Source organism: Barbus barbus, assembly GCF_936440315.1.
Source record: "Barbus barbus genome assembly, chromosome: 17".
Classification (NCBI taxonomy): Eukaryota; Metazoa; Chordata; class Actinopteri; order Cypriniformes; family Cyprinidae; genus Barbus; species Barbus barbus.
The window spans coordinates 28252305-28275844 of NC_136745.1; the positions used below are offsets into that span (position 1 = coordinate 28252305).

The 23540-nt window shown below is 39.3% G+C and overlaps 1 protein-coding gene across 1 annotated transcript in view; it reads left to right on the top strand.

The window, feature by feature from the left end:
* Window positions 1-23540, top strand: part of LOC306883389 (slit homolog 3 protein-like) — a 189739-nt gene that overhangs the window by 116396 nt on the left and 49803 nt on the right. Inside the window, exons 7-17 of the mRNA XM_079438596.1 lie at window positions 3763-3834; window positions 5722-5885; window positions 7053-7197; window positions 10019-10090; window positions 11212-11283; window positions 12396-12467; window positions 14500-14643; window positions 14942-15105; window positions 19952-20102; window positions 22249-22323; window positions 22844-22987. Of these exons, the coding sequence (XP_079294722.1) occupies window positions 3763-3834; window positions 5722-5885; window positions 7053-7197; window positions 10019-10090; window positions 11212-11283; window positions 12396-12467; window positions 14500-14643; window positions 14942-15105; window positions 19952-20102; window positions 22249-22323; window positions 22844-22987 (1275 nt within the window). The remainder of the gene's footprint in view (window positions 1-3762; window positions 3835-5721; window positions 5886-7052; window positions 7198-10018; window positions 10091-11211; window positions 11284-12395; window positions 12468-14499; window positions 14644-14941; window positions 15106-19951; window positions 20103-22248; window positions 22324-22843; window positions 22988-23540) is intronic.

Here is a 23540-nt window from a genome sequence, read left to right on the forward strand (position 1 = left end):
AGATGAGTCTTTATGTGACAGACAACAGGCAGGCGAAGGGAGAAAGGGCAAGCTGATGGCTAAATGAGAGGATGGATTAGGGGAGTGGAGGGGCAGAGAGCTGTCATTAGCTCACAAACAGCACTTTCAAGCACAGGAAATTGCCTTGCCACCAGACATGGCCCCATTGCGTTATCTTCGTGTGGTTTACGCCAAGGCTTGGGGAAATGGGGAGGGGGCGGGCTGGAAATCATGCGTTTCAGCAGTCGGACACTTGCTCATAATTAATCATTCGCTCCTGGATGGCCAGAGAGAGGAGGGAGGCCGATGGAACAGCTTAGATTCAATCTGTCCTCATTTGCGCTATAATGGCCTCATCAATGACGGTGGAAGCGTGTCTGTTTTCGCTGTTGTACATGTTCTTTTCGCCTCTCCTCCCGTCCTCTGCACCATCGAGGGATGGAGAGCTCTTTTTCTCTTTTCAGAGGAGGCAAAGGGTAGGTTTATGCAGCCATAAAGCTTCCCATTTTTTTGTTACATATACTAAGCACTAGTGCTTCTTTATTTAATAAGCCCACACTTGGACACAAACCACATGGATGGGATTATGCACGGCAGATCGTGTTATTTCTGTGTATATCCTCACTGGGTTTATTTGAATTTGCGGAATAACATCTGATTGCGGCTTTGTGCTGGAGCTGAACTTGCGATGCTAAGCAAAACAATGGCAAAGATTTCCATCCTGCTCACATGAATTCCATCACACTGCAACAAGTGGAGTCTCATAATGAAATTGCTCTCCATCTGGAGGCACTTTACTCATTTGTTTTGACTCGAGGGCCTGACACATGGATGCCCTGTAAATGGTTGCTCAGATGGACGCTTGCATTGCAAACTCACCATTTTGCTATAGTAGTGATAATAGTTTCCCATGGAACCATGACAACATCACAGGCACGTTGGCTCACTCGAGTTTGCAAGAGAGTAAGTGAATAGTCGTATGTAGACAAGGTTGTGTATATTCCCTACTTTCTAAAGTTAGGCCCTCTGCAAATGCACTTGATTTTACACCATATGAAGGAGACAAAGGATTGAGAAGACAAAAAGTTGAGCAGAAAACCCTCATGCTTTACATGTATATGAGTCTTCTTACCAAAGCAATTTAGAATAATGGTCAGTTACCAGGACAGTTATACAATCACAGGAAGAGTATTGACTTTCCTCAAGCCTGTCATATCAAATTACACATCTTTTCCTCATGATTTCTCAGTTGTACAAGTGAATGGCACTTCAGTTATTTCCCTTCAGCCCCTTGCATCCACCAAAACAACCTCACTCTTATTTTGAAATGTCCTGGCTCTGAAAACCCAGCCTTCTTTTAGGAGTGAAGTATCCAGAGACCCTCTCCAAGTCCCTCTAATGAGGGCCTGAAGAAAGCCTAAGAGCACTCAAGACCCTACTGTCGAGCTTTTTGCGACTGTGGGAAAGCTTTCTTGACATAGCCGAGAAAAGTAAAGGGAAGTAAAAAGAAAACGTGCCCCTCTGAGACGGTCTGAAGACTAAGTGTTGTGAGCAATTAACAGCGGCCCGCTTTTATTGATGCCTGCATCAATAGAGCTCTAAATAAAATCATAAAGTTACACAGTCAAACCATACAACGTGGTATTTGTCAGGATCCGGCATTGATTTCATTTAGTTTCAGCTTGGATGCACTTTCTCAGGAGACACTATGGATGCGGTCCTTTCCTGCAGCAGTTGATTTTGCTTAACACATTTTTGATTTATGGTCAACTACAGGGCGACACAGGCGGAATGACTTAATATTGCAGACGATGAAGACAAAGGAATTTTAAAGATTCAAGGTGATCTTCAATTATCACGAGTGGCTTTAGCAAGAGCCGCTCATGCTGCGCCGTTATTTGCTGAGATCCCACGCTGCAGCAGTGGGCAGCCCTCTGCAGTGCGGAGGGCTGGATAAAGGGAAGACTGACAGTCTTGTGTAAGACAGCGTCTCTCCAGTGGGCTCTTCTTTAAGACCCTTGGTCCGGTGCTCAATGTTTCTTGTAGCAAAGGTTAACTCATACCAGAGAAGTCCATATTAACAGGTGCAGTCTGACACCAAAGGTCATCGCTCTCGACATGAACATGTCAGGTTTAAGCCGACTTAACGTAACTGTGACGCCCTGTCCAGCTCCAGCTTTTTCAAATTATGACTGCATGAAAGAAATCTATATGAGATTTATTTTTACTCAGAGCTTCTAATCCTGGAAACCGGATGGCTGAAATATGAATGAGCGAGAGAGCACTACCACAGCAAGCACAAGCTGTTCGCCGCTCTCTGTGGATCCTGTTCTCTCTTTAGCAGTCCTTCTTCAGTTCTCAGTCCTGTATTCATTTATGTTCTGTTCTTTTCTTTTCTTACATCACCTAACTTTGGCAGATGCTCCCAAGGTTTCATAAATGGGAGATAGTCCTTCCTGAGCAAACTGCATTTTCCCTTGGTGATGGTTTGGTATTACAGGCTTCTACCAGGGCGTTCCTCCCTCCAACTTGCCCAGAGCTTCTTCTATTTACATCTCTATAGAGAGGCAGAGAACAGCAATGAAACCTCTGAGCCACAGCGGCCTTGACAAGAGGATCGCTTTCTGGTGCGGAATTGGTCAACTCCTCACGAGGGTGATTCCTTCACCCTGTGTGTAATTTGTGTGGAATTTTCTGTGTCTTTGTGTAGAATAACAATAATTTTCCATTCCATTTAGTTAGTTTTCTTCTTTCCCTCGCTCATAATAAAGTGTTCCACCACAGATCCGAGCCAAAATCAATATTCGGATATCATTTAAAGTCCCGCAAGTATGTTATATTTTAGAGGGATTAGTTTTCCTCTGATTTGTGCAATTTTACAGAACCAAGGATTGGACTTGAAATTTCCATTGGTCAGAATTGCACAGTAAATATAAACACTCCAATAGTGTAAATAGCTTGTTTGTGTTGAGACTGAATTAACTGGCCTTGAATAAAAAGCAAGACCAGCATCTGGTCTGATAAGTCAGTGGGCTCTGAGATTAATACCAAAATTTGTGGGACTGTTTGTCTTCCTGTAACTTAAACAGTAGAGCATGTGACAAGGTCATGGGTTCAGTTCCCAAAAAAGGGTATAACTTGAATGCAATCTAATTCATTATCTTCCAAATCCATAAATGTAAATCATGGATGCACTGTACTCAAGAAGTACTGTTGCAGGATTCATTAGAAGGAACACTCAGACCCAAACCCAAGCTGTAAACTGAATTGGCGTAGTCAGAGAGATCAGCAATTTTCCCTCACCAAGCAGGAACTATTAAAATCCTAAATTGAGAAGTTCCAGACCCTTTTCCAAGAGGTGGAGGTACAGGAGGTTGTGTGTTCTGCATGTGTGTGATAGGTTTGGGGGTTATGGGGTTGGATGGATTGATTACAAGATTAGATCAGCTAAGTAGCGCTAATCAGAACTGTGGCTGGTATGACAGGAAGCAGAGAGGTCTGCCATCCATAATTACAAGTGTGCACATCATCAATGATATCATTCTTTCGCAGACCATAACACACACTACTTCCAGTGACTATTTCTTATTTAAAAACCTTTTTTTAGTCTAAGTAAACAGGTTTGCATATGTATATTGTTCAGTGAATTGAGAAAAACACTGGTCTGGTCTTCATTGTCAAATGTTATCTGGATTCACTCGCTGTCTGTTTACTAAGTAAATGCCTTTTTCTAATGTTTGTTCTCTCTTCTTTTCCTTCTAGCACTCTCAACAACAACAACATCACCCTCATCCCGCTGTCAAGCTTCAACCACATGCCCAAACTGCGGACACTGTAAGTACTGAGGAGCTTCTTCATCCACTTCATGGTAATGCTATACAATCAGATATTCATATATTTACATTTAGTGACGTTCAAACTAAATCTTGACTCTTTTTGAAAGGTTTTGCTGCCTGACTAGAGGCTCTGTGGTGACGCCGTGCCAGTTTTCAGAGCTGTGGTCTGTTTGTGAGCAGACATTGTCTTAGCTGAAGATGTTGAGATGGTTTTCTTACACAGATGCCTGTGTCGCTCCTCTGCGTTTGCACTGTCAGACCCAAACCACAATCGTTTCAATCTGTGGCTGACCTGCAATATTAACAGGAGATGCTTTTGTTATTATTCGAGTGTGGTCATTCTTCTCAGAGCTTTGGCTCTAATAGAGAGATGAATAAAGAAATATGTCAGGAGTAAACGCTAGTTTGATTTCGGGGCTTCTGGGAATTTGAATCTCCATCTGAAACACAAGGCTTTTGGGTTATTGTGACCCTGGTGCACATCCTCCTTCAATCAGTCATTTCTTTTTCCATCTATCTTTCCTCCTCTTTCCGTCACGGCGTTCTCCCTGGAGTCTTCCATAGCTGGAGCTCCACAGCCGAGCGGTCTGGCCTCCCTCCCATCAGTCAGCCCATCAGACAGGCCAGCCCCCTCATGCAGGATTGAATTTGCTGATGCTCGGATGGCCAGGCGCGTTGCTCCCTGGGCAGTATTGAATTATCCACAGCAAGGCTTCGGTTGCTACCCAGTTCCTTTGGATTGAATTTTCTGTCTCTAATATCCCTGATATATCTGTATTGAATTTGTTGCTCGTAAAAACAACTTATTAAATCAAATGTTTAGAGATGCTGGTAATCCATTTAGTAGGATGGTGGTTTGGCTGCAGGTTTCTGATGGAATAGTCCAGTTTGCCTCAACTTTCCCCCACCTTCTACAGACATACTATCTTTGTGCATTCAATTAGATCAAATGATATCACCCCATGACGCTTGCCATTCAAAACTCAGACAAATCAAAAGCACTCCCACCGCTAGACAAGTAGTCATGTTCCGTGCATGACGGTTGCTAGGGTGTGCTTGCACGTGTAGCTGCCCCATTGTGCTCGTCCTCGGCTCATCCCATGCGCACCTGAGGCAGCCGAGGTTTCTTCTCCCCACGTCATCCATCTCTGTAATCCCACTCATCTGTAATTAATCCGCAAAGACAGGGGCCCAGATACTGGATTTGTAATGGGAAAAGCTCTATTAAAACCGTCGCCCCCTGCTGAAATTGTCAATGGTAGGGTGGCCTAACTGGATTCTGCCTGTTATTTCATTTACAGACAGTGTTGACCGGTATAGCTGCGCCTTTTGATTCGCTGACACCACTTTTTCTTTGAACTGTGTCTCTCGTACCCTTCGTGGAATGGCCCTTGAGAGATTTATATTAAGGTGTTATTGGGAATTGTGCCATTTGTTGAAGACCTTGATGAAATGAGGGTGCATGCTCTGGGGATTTGCGAGTGGTTTACTGTGGACTCAGAGGAGATGTTACTATCATCCGTGACCCAGTCACACTCCTGTTGTCACTAATTTAGATGTGTTATTTCGAGTCTGCATTACCGAAGCTGTATATGGATTCTCCCTATGAATATTTACTTGATCTCGGAGGTGATTTCCTTCCTCCTTTGCATTTAAATGCCATATCACAGATGGAATATGACACTGAATGTGTGGTAAACAATGCTCTTCTGGTTATGTCTTCAGAGAGCTCTGTTTCCCGACATTTCTGAGGGATCATGCACTCCAGCATTCATACTAGACATATAAACCTCCTCTGACCTTTATCCGATAGTGTCTCACTATCTGTCCCTCATTATTCTCCCTCTCTCTCTCTCTCTCTCTCTCTCTCTCTCTTTCTCTCCAGTCGCCTGCACTCCAACAGCCTGCACTGCGACTGCCACCTGTCCTGGCTCTCCGATTGGCTGCGGCAGAGGAGAGGGCTGGCCCCTTTCACACAGTGCATGGCCCCCGCCCATATGAGAGGTCTCAATGTTCCTGATGTTCAAAAGAGAGAATTTGTCTGCACAGGTATGGCACACTTTCTGTCAGAATGTCCTTCTCCTGTCTGTTAACTAAAAAAAGAAAAAAAGTGTATTTTTATCAATTTCATTTAGCATATTTGCAAGAAAATTAAGCTTGCTTTTAGTACCTTATTCATTTATTTGTTTATGCATTTATGCATTTGGCATTATTTACACTAATATTAATAACTAACCAGTCATTTATTTATTTATGCATTTTACATTATTTACACTGATGTTAATAACTAAACATTTATTTATTTACTTATTTATACTATTATTATTTATTATTTAATCTTTATTTATTTACTTGTGTATATATTTTTATTCATTAAATTATTTTTTCATTCATTCATTCACTCACTCACTCACTCCAACAAATTCTACCATGACACATACTCTTTTGATATACTTATTTTTTCCACAATATGGCATTGAAAGCGGAGTGTTTAAATATATTTGTCATGAGAATAATTTCACAGTGGAAAAATCTTAAAGGTCTGTACACAGAATCTGTACTTAATTTTCTTTGTTAAAAAAAATAATAATAATTAATTAATATTAATTCTTTCTGTCTGTCTTTCTTTCTTTCCTTGTCCTGCCAGTCTTTTTTCCTCAAATTTGTAATTAATTTGCAAATGCTGGCTATTACAAGTAAACACTTAGGCCCTTTTCATTGTGTTGTTTTATAAAGCTTCTCCATACATTGTATTTCTTAATGGACCTTTGGGTTTCATTGGTGAAAAAGTTCACGTTCAGCTCTTGTTAATTAAGCCCCCTTTTCCTCCCCCTCTGATTAATCAACTGATGAATATACTCCAACACAAACACAAAACACGCTGGAAGAAAAAGCGTTTCTTAATTAAGCTGGTAAGCAAGGCAATAAAACAACAGGGAGTCTGTTCGTGCTGATTATGTACTGTATTAAAAGCTATTTTCACCCGTCTTCATTTGTGCTGTTATTGGAACTAATATTAATTTTCACACTTCTATACAGAAGTGACATGACAGTTATAACTACTATCAGAAGGAATGCTATTCTATTCATATTTGACTCAAAATGGTGTTAATGTTCCCTGTGTTCTACATTTGCTTTCTTGTGTAATTAAACCATGTTGTCTTTTGTCAATTTTCCTCCTGATCTGTTATTTTTCCATCTTTTCCTCCTCCCCAGGTCCTGCTCAGACGGAGCCAAGATCATGCGCTCCCCAGGCATCCATCTGCCCTGCCGCCTGCACCTGCAACAACAACATTGTAGACTGCCGTAGAAAAGGCCTGACGGAGATTCCTGCCAACCTGCCTGAGGGAATCGTAGAAATGTATGGATTCCACTCCTCAAAACCATTTCCCTTCTCTATTTGTGTAAAATCTGCCTGTGTGATAAGTAATTACCGCTGATATCGCCTGTGCGGTGATCTGCCTTCTTCCGCCTGTCATGTAACAAAGGCCATTAGCAGTGCGGTGTAGCAGCCTCATTAGTGAGTGCGTTAACGCCGTGCCGCAGTTGCAGATAGATGTTGCTCAGTGCTGCTGGAGCTCTACCATCCCGTCTGCATGTTTGGGTAATTAGACAACCAGTCAAGGATCAAAATGAGGCAGTTCTGAGCCCGATCTAGTGTCCAGGAAAGCCGAGTGTTTTATCAGCAGATTCAAGCCGGCCTGCTGAAGTTGTCTTTAATATGATGTGAAATGGTGAAAGTATATAGTTCATATAAGTACTAATTTTGGTATAAGTGCATTACCAAATTCCAAAATTGTAGAAATTGATACCATTGTCTGTGACATTTCATCATAGCTTACAACAGCTGTTCCAATACCATACAAGTAAACAGTCAGAAACAAAATAAAGAGCAAAGAAATACAGTAAATTAGGAGCAGTGAGTGTTTTTCTTTCTTTCTTGTTAATAGCAGGGTTGGCAAAATTAATGTGTTAATTGCGGTGCGATTCTTCTTTTTCTTTTTTTTCAGTTTAATGCGTTAAAAAGTATTTGACAAAATTTAAGAGCGCACCTATATTTTTCCTGGCATCCTTTGGATAGCGTTACAGTAGACCATATTAATACGCTATCAAGCATGATAAAACATAAAAGAGATGATATTAATTTGGTACTGGCGCACTGTCGGTGAAGCAGCTCTCCATGAACATAGGCATCAGACACGTGCACGCGCACAGAACGCGGCTTCAGACAGCTAGAGATAGTTCTCTATCGCTTTTAAAGAAAAATAGAAACCACTCACTGCTCTTCGCTGATTAACATTTGTAGCCTGATTAATCTATATTCGGTTTATGCATACACAATTTAGTTACTTTTCAAAGCCTACTAAATGTTAAAAGTAATGTATTTCAATTATACTGTAATGTTGAATGGCTGTAATTAATGACTAAAAGTGATGCATTTACAGTAGGCTAATACAGGTATCAGTTGCAGTATTGGTATCAGTGATACTGGCCTTCATTAATTATAGGCTACTTTGTAAAAAATATGCCATTAAACTATATAATATATTAAATACAGAAAAGTGTGCAATTAATTAGGCAATTTTTTTAATCGATTGACAGCACTAGTTAATAGTGATATTAAGAAAATGTCACTTTTGTAAATGTCCATTTCAAACTCATTTTGGAGGATATTCTCTAAAACCCTAGTTGTCTTTGGATATGACTGCGGCTTTTTTGTGCGATTCGGTTATATTTTTATGAGAAAGCCTCAGTTTTTAAAGCAACCATTAGATTCATGCTGTTGTCAATTTTTCTGCCTATTAACTTTTTAGATGACCTTTGCTTCATTGTGCCGGGTATGTTAGCTTGTGTAATGCTAATGTTAGCATATTAACTTTAGCATTCCTATTAAAAAGCAATCAAATTAATGTGATTCATACAGCGCTGCCGCTTAAAACATCTGACCTTGTTGTTGTTCCAGCCACTTCTGTGTTCGGTGTCCTTCAAATGCAAGAGAACGTCCAAAAGAGGTTTTGCGGTATCCTCCAATAAACAAGGACGTTTTGGTTGCGCATGGGAAATTTGCAAGGTCAACATTTCCTTTGTGAGCATAGGCTGGGACGTTGTGTTTAATGATCACATAGCAGCAGAGCGGTGCGCTCACACACATGCATACTGTTACAAAGAAAACACTCGAGTTTTTCGATGTGTTTTGGCTGTCTTGCCTCAGGCTGATTGAATGTTCTCGTGCTTTGGAGAACGTTTGTATCGTCTTGGTCAGGGTATTTGGTATCCATATTGATTCAGAGTTCCTTGTTTGCACTAAAGGACACGTAGGTAATTGCCCTGATATGTGCTGTTCCTCGCCGTTGTTGTGTCAATAGTGTATGACCTTTGCATAATAAATGGATATGCAGGCTAGGACACATTAGCCCAACCGAGCCCATGGCCAAAAACAAATTGGGCTAATGAAATGATGTGTAACCTGGAGCATGCAGAGAGCTGTGCTTATTTCTCAGGGACTTGTTTTCCATGCCCTCTAATCCCAGTGAGCCAAAACACAAATTGAACACTCAATGTACAGGCTGCCGTAAAGCATTAGATGGCTTTCTCTGTAGACCTCCTGAAGGAGCAATAAGTACCAGCCAGACTCTCAAAAACAAAAGGTTCTTCAGTGAAAGACTCTTTTGAGCACTTTAGGTTCGACAGAGCATCCTCGTTTCATCAAGAACATTTTATTCACTCCTGCTCTATTTTTCTGTCTGCAACAAGTAAAAAATAGTAAATAAATGAAGTCATTCTAAATAAATATTTTAAAAATGGATTAGGTTATTCAGATCAGCATGTTTTTTTAAGCACAAGTTGGTTACATAAAGAGCTAAAGAACAAACTTATTTGTGGAACTTAAAATCGGGCCTTTCGGTTTTAATTGAAACAATTATTTTTTTAAGCGTGGGGCCATAAAACACGCCTACACATGCTTTCAGACTCTGAGAAATGAAATCACCAGCAGATCTGTGTTGCGAGTGGAATAAATGTGATATGGTGCATGTACATTTGCGGAACACCTACAGGAATATTACATCGTTTTCTTTTCTCTGCCGTGCCATATTTGTTTCGTAATTTTATTATATACAATTACTAGCGTAATGGAAAAGTCAGCGTTGTGTAACAAAACATATCCATCTGTTCCCATGTAGTCGTCTGGAGCAGAACATGATCAAGAGCATCCCAGCAGGAGCGTTTTCCACATACAAGAAACTGAAGAGAATGTAAGAACTTCCACACACAACAGCACAAACTGATGAGCTTACCATTTACACTATACTGATCAAAAGCTTGGGGTCAGACTTTTTTCTTTTCATCAAAAAATCCTGGAAAAAAATAAGCAGCACAACTGTTTTCAACAAGTGATAAGAAATGTTTCTCAAGCAACAAATCAGCATATTAGAATGATTTCTGAAGGATCATGTGACACTGGACTGGAGTAATGATGCTGAATATTCAGCTTTGCATCACAGGAATAAATTACATTTTAAATATACTAAAATAGATAACAGGTATTTTAAATTGTAATAATATTTAACTATTTTACTGTTATTGGTGAGCATAAGAGGTTTCTTTTAAAAATCTCACTGACATTTTGAACGATAGTTTACGTATATCCAAAAATCAGCTAAACATTCCTCTGTTTTGACACATCTAGAAATATACACACTTTCTTTTTATACTTTTTCAGCCTATGCATGAACTTTATACCTGCTGCAAGTGATCTCCTGTCAAGCATTTGAAAAAAATAGTAGAAGGGTTCATAACATGCACTGCAGTTTTAGAGACATGTCACCCTGCACAAGAAAATCTATATTTTAGACACAAATTCTGATATTTAATAAGATCTTCTCACCTCTGCTTTGGCAGTGATGCCTTGACGTGAAGAGCTCAGTATTTTGAAGAGTATACTCAAACAAATCTGGGCTTCCTGAGAGAAACACACCTGAGGGAAAAACAGTTGTGTACAGTTTTTCACAACCACTTCTCACCGAATCGTTGTAGAGTTTATTTCCACCTCAGATTGAGAAAATCTAGCTTACATGACATTAGAGTTTAAAGAAACAAGTCATTATTTATTCACCCTCATGGCATTGCAAAGTTGAATTGCTAAAAACTGGCCCACGCCAGTTCAAGTCATGTGATAGCTTAATGTGAGAAGCAGTAAATGGTTTAAAGATTAGATGCTAATGATGATCACCAGGCAGTTTCTTATGTTCTTTTCTCCTCAGTATCGAGTTCGTTTGGAATTTATGGAGTATCGATGTCCTGTCAGACAAATATGCAAACCATCCCTTTGTTGGTCTAGCAGTCGGCCGTATTATCTCTATTTATGTCATTACAGAGACCTGAGCAAGAATCAGATATCCGAGATTGCAGAAGATGCGTTTAGTGGCCTGCGCTCGCTCACTTCACTGTAAGTGTTTTTCACACACACACACACACATGCAAACATTCATACACCTGGGCTGCATACACAAAGATAATAGGTAAATGTAAGCAGTCAGGTGAAAGGACAGGTGTCGAATAAATCAGCTGACAGAACGGAGACGAGACAGCCTACTGTCTGCCTGTGTGTGTGTGTGTGTGTGTGTGTGTGTGTGTGTTTGCTGACATCTGCAGCAGCGTGAACACAAGGGAGGACTTTCATTTAAATCACCTCAACAAGTCAGAGAGAGACAGAAGCCTCAGCGTGCGCATATTAATTTGGTCAGATCTGTCTCCCTGCGTCCGGCCCACACAGCTGTACACGAGACAGAGCTCATTTACACATGCTGCGTGATTAAAGAGACGCTGAGGGGTGGAAGATGGGCTGCAGTCTCTCAGGGAATAGGAATAAAGCAAAGAGGACGTGCGAGATGACATAAACTCACAACCACACGTTTGCTCGGAAATTAGAGTGTGTTGAAGGAATGGTTCAGCCAAAAGTGAACGGCGCTCAAAACTCATGAACTCATTCTTTGTTCTGTGAACACAAAACACATTTACTATGAATGGAGAACTTCAAAAGGACACAAAACACCATACATTGTCATAATAATTGTCATGCACTTTATTTCATGTCTTCTGAAGCCATACAATAGCTTTGTAGCAGGACTGATATTTAAGTCATTATTCACTGAAAACGTTGACAGCTGCCCTAACTCTCCATTTCTTGTTGATAAGAGAAGTATTTATATCCGATTGTTTTAAACTATTTAATAATTTAAATCATTTTGATTCATTCATCAATTAGATTGATCCGGTTCTCTGATTCAACTTACTCTTACGACATTATCAGTAACTTTTCTGACGAATTTCAGTCTGTTTCTTATATACAACTATATTGTATCGTATGACTTCAGAGGACTAGTTTTATGTACCACTTTCATGATTCTTTTATGATTTTGACTGCTTTTTTTTAAACTTGAAAGCCCCTCTAAGAAAGACACATCCACGCTTGATGTGTTGCACATGGGCTAGACATATTGAGACGTTGTGGGCTGATTCATTGCTCTCCATTTACATTGTATCTGTGTGTGTCTACAGGGTCCTGTATGGAAATAAAATTGCAGAGATCCCAAAGGGACTGTTTGACGGTCTGGTCTCCCTGCAGCTGCTGTGAGTGCTGCATTTATGACTCAGTAACCTTCAATGTCAAGAAGATAATGATTTCTGTGTGTGTGAATGTACAGAGGGGTCCAAGTTTCACTACTAGTGACTACCACTCAATGGAATGAATTTATTCAGCAAGGATGCATTAAATTGATCAAAATTAAAGAGATTTAAAATGTTAAAAAAAAGGACTTGTTTGATTAGAGAAGGTAAAACCTTTCTGCCTTTTCTCTCATGAAAGGAAGAAAAGCACTAAATAAGTGAAGAGCGCATGTAGTGTTTTGGCTGAAAGGAGCAGAAGTTTAATTCTCGGTTCCTCTGGGGGAACACTCTCGACATCATTAGCATGTAAATTGGTCTTGATTGCTAAAAATGTCCCTCACACCTACTTATATTTGTGTAGACATGGAAACACTGCTCAGACATAATTTCTGAATTTAATGGTCCAAATTGAGGTGAATCTGTCGGCTCTAATGGACCTGTTTCAGCTTATTCTAATGATTTGGGGAAATTCTGATGGCGTCCGCTTTTCTTAACCTACACGCTGCTGCCGCGGGCACAAAAATAAGCTCACATCACCTGTTATTATGCTTCTAAAACGCCATAGATTTACTGGAGCAGCCCGGCCCATGTTTTCACTGTCAACTGTCATAATGACACAAATGATCTGTTTTCAGCTTTTAGAGTTCTTCATCCTTAATGGATTTTCTTAACACCTCAGAGCATTCTAGCAATTTCGCGAAGCTATTTTGGCGTTTCTGTGTTTCTTTCTGTTGTTTATGGGTTTATTCACTCTTTTTTCTTTAGTTGTATTATTTTTTTTCTTCTTTTTTGAGATACTCAAACCTAATTAGTTCACCCTGTGAGTAGACTAACGATGCAAGACAAAACCTCATTACAATGGCTTTCAGTAATTAAGCACATGACTGCTTTAGTCAATTGTCAGGCGGCCTGAACGGGAGAGACGCGAGGGCAGCTGGAAGTGCGTGACATGACAGGAGTGATGGGTGCAACTCAGCAGCTGAATACTCCAGCAGTTCATCGACAACACATTCACTCCGGTTTTGTTAAAATTAGTGATCTGTGAACCGAGTAAATTACATCTATAGATCTGAATATGTTTCTGATACTCACATCAAGTCATACAGCTTTGAGCACTTTGTGGATCCCACACTGTGAATTTTTTCCCCAGTGAAATTTACACACTGCTCGTCTTTACTGAGACAGTGCAAAAAAATAAATTTACTACAACCATCACGCTCTCCACTAGATGCTTTAAAGCAAAACATAAAATCATTCAGAGAGAGCAGCACTTTCCGCTCAAGCAAATTGAAAATAAAAAGTCCTTATTGTCTCTTAAGTCTTTCGCAAAGAAGCCGTAGGAAACATGCACTTGAAACCGTTGCACCGACTCTAATAAGTAGAGCACACTAATAAGAGCATGCGATAAATGATCATCAGTCATCAAGAACAGCAGACATGACACAATGACACATTGACAGCAATAAAAGTATTTACATTGTTTTGTTTTGTTTGTTTTTGTTGTTGTTGTTTTTGTTTGCTTTGCTTTACTTTGCTTATTTTTATTTTGCTTTGGCTCGCTTTACTTGTTTTTGTTTTGTTTTGTTTTGTTTTGTTTTGTTTTGTTTTGTTTTGTTTTGTTTTGTTTTGTTTTGTTTTGTTTTGTTTTGTTGTTTTGTTTGCTTTGCTTGTGTTTTGTTTTGTTAGGTTTTTGTTTTGTTTTGTCTTTGCCGTTTTAGCTTTTTGTTCAATCTTTTTTTTTATGGTTTTTTTTTATGAATGCCTAATTTTGACATTGTCAGTATTCATTTTAACAGTATTTTTGGGGAGTGTGCTACTTAGGTGTTATGTGCTCTGTGCCATAATTCAAATGATAAGAAAGTGCCTATTATACATGTAAATTAAACATAAATATAAAAATATATTAAAGCAGATTTTAGTTTTTTGTTTGTTTGTTATCGTATGTTTATACTGATGAGAAAAAACATCTAATGAAACTTCTGTCTTTTTCTTCCAGACTGCTGAACGCCAACAAGATCAACTGTCTCCGAGTGAACACTTTCAAAGACCTGCAGAACCTCAACCTGCTGTCCCTCTACGACAACAAGCTTCAGACCATCAGCAAAGGCCTGTTCACCCCTCTGCGCTCCATCAAAACACTGTGAGTTACACACAGACATAGATACTCTATCCTTCACACCCACACTCAGTCCAGGAGACTCAGTCTCTAAGCAACTGTTGAGCAGGACTGCCTTCACCCCACAATTAATTAGCTGCAAAACAACAACATTAACAGCAGTGAGATAAATGTGAACTAAAGAAATTAAAACCTTACACTGAAAAAAAAAAGTTCATGTTTATGAATCGTATTGTTATCACAGGATATTACAGTTTGATTATGCAAACTCCCTTGACTCTAATTAAGCGTTTTAATTTATCATTATGTCCGGCCTCCGCAGACACCTCGCTCAGAATCCCTTCATGTGTGACTGTCATCTGAAGTGGCTGGCCGACTATCTGTTTGACAATCCAATTGAGACCAGCGGAGCTCGATGCAGCCACCCGCGCCGCCTCGCCAACAAACGCATCAGCCAGGTTAAGGGCAAGAAGTTTCGCTGCACAGGTAGAGCTACACACTGTTTTAAGAAGACTTTTATGCCTTTTTGAGTTAATTTGAGTTGCATTTTGAGTTAATTGGAACAATATACTACAGTATGTAGACATACTTTAACATTCACAAGGCTTCTTCATCAGTCCACGCAGAATATGTTTTCACATTAAGATGCAAAAATGGGTCCTTTAGAAATCAAAATGTTATGATTGCCCACTTTACAATCAGTATTCAGCAGCTTGGTAGCTGCCTGCTGATTTCAAATGCGAAAATGTTGTCAAAATACACTACCGTTCAAAAGTTTGTAGATAAATAAGTACTATAAGGTTTTTAAACAGGCTACATTTTATTTTGATAGTCCACTTTAAACATTCTACTAAATTTAAGTAACTTTGCAGCTACATATATGCCAACTAACTCTCATTAATTTGCATCTACGCATCAACCAACAACCATTAAAGTTATAGTAGACTGTTAGATTAGGGTTACCGAGTTGATATGCACTTGCAAAGTTACTTATAGTTAGTAGAATGCCCGTTGATGGACCATGAAAATAAACTGATAGCAGATATTAAAGCAGTCTACTAACACTCTAATGAATGTTAGTTGACGTGTGGTTACAAAGTTACTTATATAGTTATTAGAATGTCTAAAGTGGACTATCAAAATGTTCAAAGTGTTAACTTTGAAAAACTCTTATGATCTTCAAGGCTGCATTTATTTGAACAAAAATATTTTTTTCAGCATCGTTACTCCAGTCTTCAATGTCAGTTCTTCTTATTATCAATGTTGAAAACAGTTGTGCTGCTTAATAGTTTTGTGAAAGCTATGTTGTTGTTTAGGATTCTTTGAAGAGTCGAAAGCTCAACAGAACAGCATTTATTTGAAACTGATTTTTTTTGTAACAATGTAAAAGCCTTTACTGTGACTTTTGATCAATTTAATGCATCCTTGCTGAATACAAATAGTATAATACGCAAAACCAGTAGTACAGCTGTTTAAATTCAATGAGTAGGTGGAAAATGGTAGTGTACAACTAAATTATGGTTGGTTTTTGGTCCAAGATAACATTACACAGCTCCTGCCATACAGTGAATTTACTAGGCTGTGCACAGTGACTTATTGACGGCTTGGAGTTCTGGCCCATCAATTGCTGCTCACATGCTTCTTCACACTGAGACTCCTCACATTCAGTGACGTCCCTTTCCTTTTCCTGTGTGTGAGTTTATGTGTGGCATACTCTGGCCTGGAGCAGTTCTTCTCACACACTGCCAGGTTTCAGAATGCTAATAGGACAATGCTGGCTGTTCTGAAGCAGAATGAAGATGCCTTGTTAGAAGATGTTTTTACGAGACGGAACTGGCCCCCACACAGCCAAAAGCATGGGGCCCCTGAGGGAACTGATTTGGTGGGAGAAGTGCAGCCGCTGTTTGCTTTGATATTAAGCCACAGGTTTTTCTCATTAAACTTCTGTCAGTTTATCAGCACAATAACATGTGCAACGCCAGAGCACACAAACCCGCTACTGGCCACTAGCGTGTGTTTGCATATGAAAATCTGTGTTTTATGTTTGTGTGTGTGTGTGTGTGTGTGTGTGTGTGTGTGTGTGTGTATGCATGCCTGTAGCCAGCTATAAGATTACCGAGGTCCAGACCTCAGTAAATTTTGCATGTTCAAAAATAAAATGTATTCTCTGAATGACTAATTTGTCGTTTAAAACTCCTCATATGAATGTCTGCATGTATAATTTAGTTTAGACAGTTTGCAAGAATGTTTAGCATCCGTGGGATGAAAATGATTGCTGCGAGATGCTGGCGGAGTGAATGAGAGAGTTGTGAGTGAGGGCTCGGGCGCAGCCTCCATGTTGCCAGATCCAGCTATTATATGCGTTTTTGGACTTGTGTTTTCTACGGTGGCTGAGAGAGCTCAACGCACTGCAACTTCAGAAAACACATGCAAATAGAAAAAGCACCAGCAAATCAAGAAAACATCTTCATCAATTTGACAGCAGGTGCTGCAAATGCTCATAACACAAACAAATAAAGAATTGAATTTGCAGTGCGTTTCTTTATTTGGTTGTGTTGTGAGCATTTGCAGTGTGTGCGTTGTAAAATTGAGGAATTTGTTTTCTTAATATGCAGGTGTTTTTTTGTATTTGCAGCGCGTTGAGTGCTCTCGGCCACCATAGTTTTCCACTTAATTTGACACTTTAGAAAGTTAAGAAAGTTGGAAGTTTCAGTTTAGGGTCAGCGATATATATATCTTATCTTGTCTTATATGCAAAAAAATTCGGATTTATTTTTTGTTTTTGTTTTTATTTGTTTTTATAGCAATATTTGGCAACACTGCACCGCCAGCACTTAAACTGACAGTAATCAAAAACGCCCACGGACAGGTTATTGCCATCAGGATAGAACATTTGGTAAGGCAAACACAAAAATATCATGAAACGTTATCAACATTGTCAAAAACAGTACCATTTAACATAGTACACAGATCTGCCATGAATAAGTCTATGCTATCATTCAGTAGCTATAGTAGTTAAATTTTAACAAATCATGCTAAAAACATTCATAAGAACACTAGACAAAGTTAGCATCTACATAGCAATTATTATTAATGAAAACTATAACAATAATATTTATTGTTGCAGGATTAATAAGCAACTGATCAAATTATCCACCCCTAACCTATAGTAAAATATTAACAAATGTTGATGCTTTAAATATGTTCACCCCTCCAAAACAGAGAAAACATCTTTCACAAACATCTACATCTCTGTCTCTTTTAAAGTGTTAGTGTATATTATGAGTTTTATTTGGGGTTATTATAGCACAGTTCTTAACCCCACCCCAGACTTCACTAATTTTAAAAACCCTGGCTACGGCTGTATGTGTATGTTTGGTGGCAGAGGGCTTTGCTCCATTCCTTTCTCCTCTGCGATGTCTTTATGTGTGTCTTTCTAGTCCCTGTCTGTCTGTCTGTCTGTCTGTCTTTTCGGGCTTGTAATTCCCAGTGGGCTATTGTCCATGCTGGGACAAGGGAAAGGGGCCGGCCCGCCTGTGTGCATGGTGGCCCAGAGCTCTGGGCGGCTTCCTGGCTGCTGTGTCCTGGCTGCTCCTTCCTGCTCCCCACCTCTCCGTCCCGCTCCGCTCCTCCACTCTGGCATCTGGTGCAGCTGTCTCTTGTGCTTGATCTAACCATGTGCCGCCGCCTACACAAGCCTCACATGGTTCCGTCAAGCACCAGGGACCGCTGGACACACTCGCACACAGCATGGCATTCTGGGATATGTGCGGTGGCAGCTCTCTTTGCCGCCGTGAGGAGTGAAGGTGGCATTCTTTAACCCGGGAACAACGGATCTCTTGTGAGGAGCTCTAGCCGTGTTCTGCGTCTGCGTTTTTGCTTTAAGGTCACTCTCGTAGAAGTTTGGCTGGAAGCAAACTTCTACGGTGGCAGCCGAACGGAGATGGTGGGAATAAGATAAACAGTGGCAGGCGAGTGATGGCTGATGGGAAGCAGACTTATCGCGGGCGGCCAGAAGCTCGTGTTACGCAGAAACTGCCTGTGTTTTCCTGTCAAAACACTTCGTAGCGCCAGACCTCCAATACCTGACCTCTCGCTCAATGACGCTGTTATCTGAAAAAAAGAATGCAGATGAGGAGGTTGTGTTTGCAAACAAGTGCCTGTGACTGTTTGTGGACATGTTTGTAGGTAGAATGAAAAAATACTTAAAACCAAAATATTAATTTATTTTTTATTATGTGGGTAAATATCATAAAACAATTTGTCCAGGTCATGTTTTGCCCCACAATCAAAAGAAAATGTAAGAAAATGAAAATTATTATTTTTTTTTTTTTATTTGCATGATATCTACAGATCTTATGTAGAAAAATAAGTAAAATTGTGGTCATATATTTTACATTTTTTATATAGATTTCAAAGCCGTTTTTATATAGATTTCATTTCCCCAATTTCTCATTACAGTGGTACATTTCAGACATTTTACTTTGATATTTTTTTCCTAATTCCCATTTTCTGAAATCTGAACCGTATTACAGCTCTTTTTAATATAAATATTACAACATTTGAATGACAAGAACAAATTTACATTTTATATAGAAAAATATGTAAAATTGTGTTAATATATTTTACATTTTTTATATAGATTGCAAAGCCATTAAGACAATTGAGCACATTTTACTTTAAAATTTTATTTTGTGATTTTTTACCTAATTCCCATTATTTGAAATTAAAACTGTATTACAACTCTATTTAATATAAATATTACATTTTTATGACAAGTTCAAATTACATTTTATTATAAAATGTCAAATTGTGTTAAATATATTTTACATATTTTTACAAGGATTACAAAGTCATTAAGCCATTATTAACTGTATTACAGAAACTTTTATATAAATATTTGCATGAAAAATAAAAATTTACGTTTTATATAGTAAAATAAGTAAATTTATGTTCATATATTTCACATATTCTTTTTTTATTAAAAAGGGTTACAAAGCCATTAAGACAATTTAATTTGAGATTTTATTTTCTAATTCCCATTATTTGAATTTGTATTACTATTTAAAAAACACTTTTATTTAAATGAGTATATAGTTGGTACAACAAAAATCTTGATTTACGAATACCATTTATTATTGTATTTAATTTAATTTTAATGTGGAAGTGCTTAATTGTCCTGAAAATGATGTCACAGTGCAAAAAGGCTCTTTTTTTGTAGGTGACCTGGATGTGTGGTTGACAGATTTTGTGAGGTTTAACCATGCGTGTGATGAGTTGAATAAGCTGTTTGAATGTCTGTCTCTCTGTTTGTGTCTGTTGTGTTTGTTAGGTACGGAGGACTACCGCAGTCGTCTCAACGGCGAGTGTTTCCAGGACCTGGTTTGTCCCGAGCGCTGTCGGTGTGAGGGAACAGTGGTGGACTGCTCCAACCTCAAACTCACCAAAATCCCCCCTCACCTGCCGGAGCACACCACCGAACTGTAAGAGTCACCCATTTGAGCTTACAAACGCCCTTAGCGACCCCATCAGTCATTCACGGGATCATTGGCCAGTTACAATCTCACCTCGCTAATTCTTTCGGTGTCCCTCTGTCTCTGAGGCCTCGTTCCTCTCTCCTGTCCTCTGATTACGGGGGTCTCGTCCCCAGCTGAGTTGTGTGAATGAATGTCCAGGGCCTCTCTCAAGCCATTAGCCACTCAGCCGTGTTTTCCCTGGGCAGCGCTAGTCAGGGTGACAATGCGTTTGCCCTTGTGTTGGTGTGTAGAGGACACATCAGGGTTTTCCCTCTGCAGTCCCATCAACTCGAGTCATCTGTCACACTCTCTCTTTCTCTCTCTCTCTGTCTTTCTGCGGCTCAGTGACTACAGCTTGCACCCGCTAGCGAGGCTGCTTGTTTATAGAGCTCTTGCGGGAATGCTAGCAACCAGGAACCAGCACTTTATGTCTGATGTGCTTTCCCATGGCAGGCCCAGCTGGGGAAAGCAGCCCTGGGGGAAGCAAAAAGAAAGCCGTGGTGCATTTACTAGACTCTACTTTTACTAATGTTTGGAAAGTCTCTCTCAACCTTGCTTAGACCTTCTCTGCAGCAGCCTGTCTCGCTCGGTGTTTGCAAAGGAATACTAGCATACTGCTAACTTCTAATTTCTTGTCATTTCTTGGTTATACATTTGGTGCATTCAAGTCCTCCTGGGAAGTCGTAATTGCAATGTCAGGTGCATTCAAATAACTTCGGTTAGAGTAAGATGCACTGTAAAAAAATAATTTGACAGACAAAAAAAAAAAAAAAAATTTCAGTCTTTCCACTTCATTAATTCAATTAATTCAGTGTGTTACTTGCTGTTTCTTTGTAAATATTTGTAAAATTTACTTGCAGTAAATCCCAGTTTAGTGTGGCAATGGATCTTTTATACATAAATTTCAACAATATTTTTATTAATCTACTAAATTATTAATAAAGAATGCACATTGGGTGTGAAGGTGCTGTAAATTAAATTATGCATTCTATAGTAATTGTACAATATTATTACTTTTAAATGCAAAGTAACTATTCTTAATGCTTAGATTAGTTTTATTGTAAATAAAAATGAATAATCATTCCATTAATTTAACAAATTTAACATTAAAAAAGACTGGTGATGTTTGTGCATTTAACTCGTAAATATGATTTTTCCAACATGACTTGAATGCACCAGTTTTGGAAGATATCATGTATAATACATGCATAGAATAGGGGCTTTCAATTTATTTATTTCTGAATAAAGGCCCAATTATACTGTGAAAAAAAAAATAGTATTTTAAATACGTGTAAAATTTTATCTGAAAATATTTACAATAGAATTTTGCTTCCCTTAAGATGCAGTCAAATCAGTAAAATGTTATGGACAAAAAAAGGTCCTATTTTCAGCGTGGAAATGTATGAATCACTTTCACACCCATGCAAAATTCCCGATTGCATAAATTCCTATTACAGTTACTGGATTTTACCCACGGATATTTGCAGAACAACGGTAAATGTGACCGCACTTTTAGAATTTTTCCAATTGTGATTAATTTTAGAGATTTCAACCAGTGTTTAAACCAAACTGAAATAGTAATTAATGTCAATTGGGTCCATATTGTATTCTTTTATTTTTTTATTTTATTTATTTTCCTCCTGCCTATCCTACTTCCTTGCAGCTCCAGTTTGAAACCCCTGCAGAAAGTACTATGCCATTCCAAAATGCACCATCTGTTTCCAGATGTCTTATTTATCTGCATCGCCCATTAGCCCGTCTTCCACGTCCACTGTTATTATTCGCAACAGTATCAGAGTGTGTCCTTCATGTTGTCCTCACTGGTGTTGAGGGACAGATGAATGTGTATGAGAGTCACATACCCAACGCTCACACCAGAGAGAGCGGTACTGATTTTTCATTACAATGACATCACAGTCCCAATTACACAGCGTCTCCCACATAACAGACTTGAAGACTGAGACAGAGACAGAGTCTGAATGATAATCACTTCCCATCACTCCTACATGCTCCAGTGAGGTTTTGCTCTTGGACTTTATCTTATTATTATACAGTAGCTTGTGAGTACTCTGCTTACCGTCAAACTATTAACCTCTGTCTCTCTCTCCACCAGACGGCTGAACGACAATGAAATCTCCATCCTAGAGGCTACAGGGTCCTTCAAGAAGCTGCCAAACCTGCGCAAGATGTACGAACGGGTTTCTTTCTATTTTCAGTTTGACTGCTGAATGACATTGGTGTATTTGGGAAATTCAGCTTCGCTATGGACAGCAGGACAAGAAAAGCTTCTGGAATATTCCAACTTAATGGGAAAACGCATGCTGTGATTTACTGTCAGGCAATATTTGCGGCCCTCTCCAAAATTGGAAAAAGCGGTATTCGCTCAGGAAGAGGACTGGTGATTTATCATGCATGAAATTGCTTGCTATCTAGCACAGTTATAAATTGGGCAAATCTAAAAGCCCGACCTTACATTTTACTGAAGCACGGTTTAAAATTAAGCGGTGAATCATCATAAACGTGTGTTTAGGATACAACCACAACCTATTCATATGATGAAACAAAGAAATTTGCATTGTACCCTTGCAACCTGTGCTTTCTGCCATTTGTCAGAGTAATAAATTGCATATTCTTTTCTTTTAAAGAAAAGAAAAGCTTGTGTCAGAGTGCAAGGGGAGTTAATGTTTTCCTCAATTCTGTGTTTGCAGAAACTTAAGTAATAATAAACTCCGGGACATCCGTGAGGGGGGGTTTGATGGGGCAGGAGGTGTTTTGGAGCTGCTGTTGACCGGAAACAAGCTGCAGTCGGTCAGCGGACGGATGTTCAAGGGTTTGAGCGGCCTCAAAACACTGTAAGTATTGCCACCGTTTAAGCTAATTTTTAATTTCTCCACTGTTGCCCTGCTCATTAAAATGAAGACATGTCTCTGAGCCACGTTTACATTCATATATTCACACGGTTTTGAATATCAATGCACAAACACTAGAGTTACGGAATTGCTCATGTAGGCTATTTTAGAAACAAATTTTCAATAAAAATTGCCTGTTCTCAGCAAAAACTGTGATCGTCAGGTCTAATCAAGATGCTGACCGCGAGAAGCTATTCTAAGAAACTCACGGGCTATAGAAACTCTATGCTGGCGCGCTATCGGGAACAAAGATGCTAATAAAATGCATATTCTGAAGCCTGGTGGTTAGAAAAAGCCTTCTTAAGGTCTGCTGCCGCTCTAATTAGCTTAATTGGAGAGAGAGGAGTGCATAGGAGCAAATGAATGGAATCATGGTCCTGCAATATTGGATTTAGTGGCTTTCAAATCCCAGGAGTATGTGTCCAAATTGAGTTTGCTCGTCTCAGATCCCTGTTTGTCAGAGTTTAATGCCGAATTTGCTGCTTTCGGGTTTTCA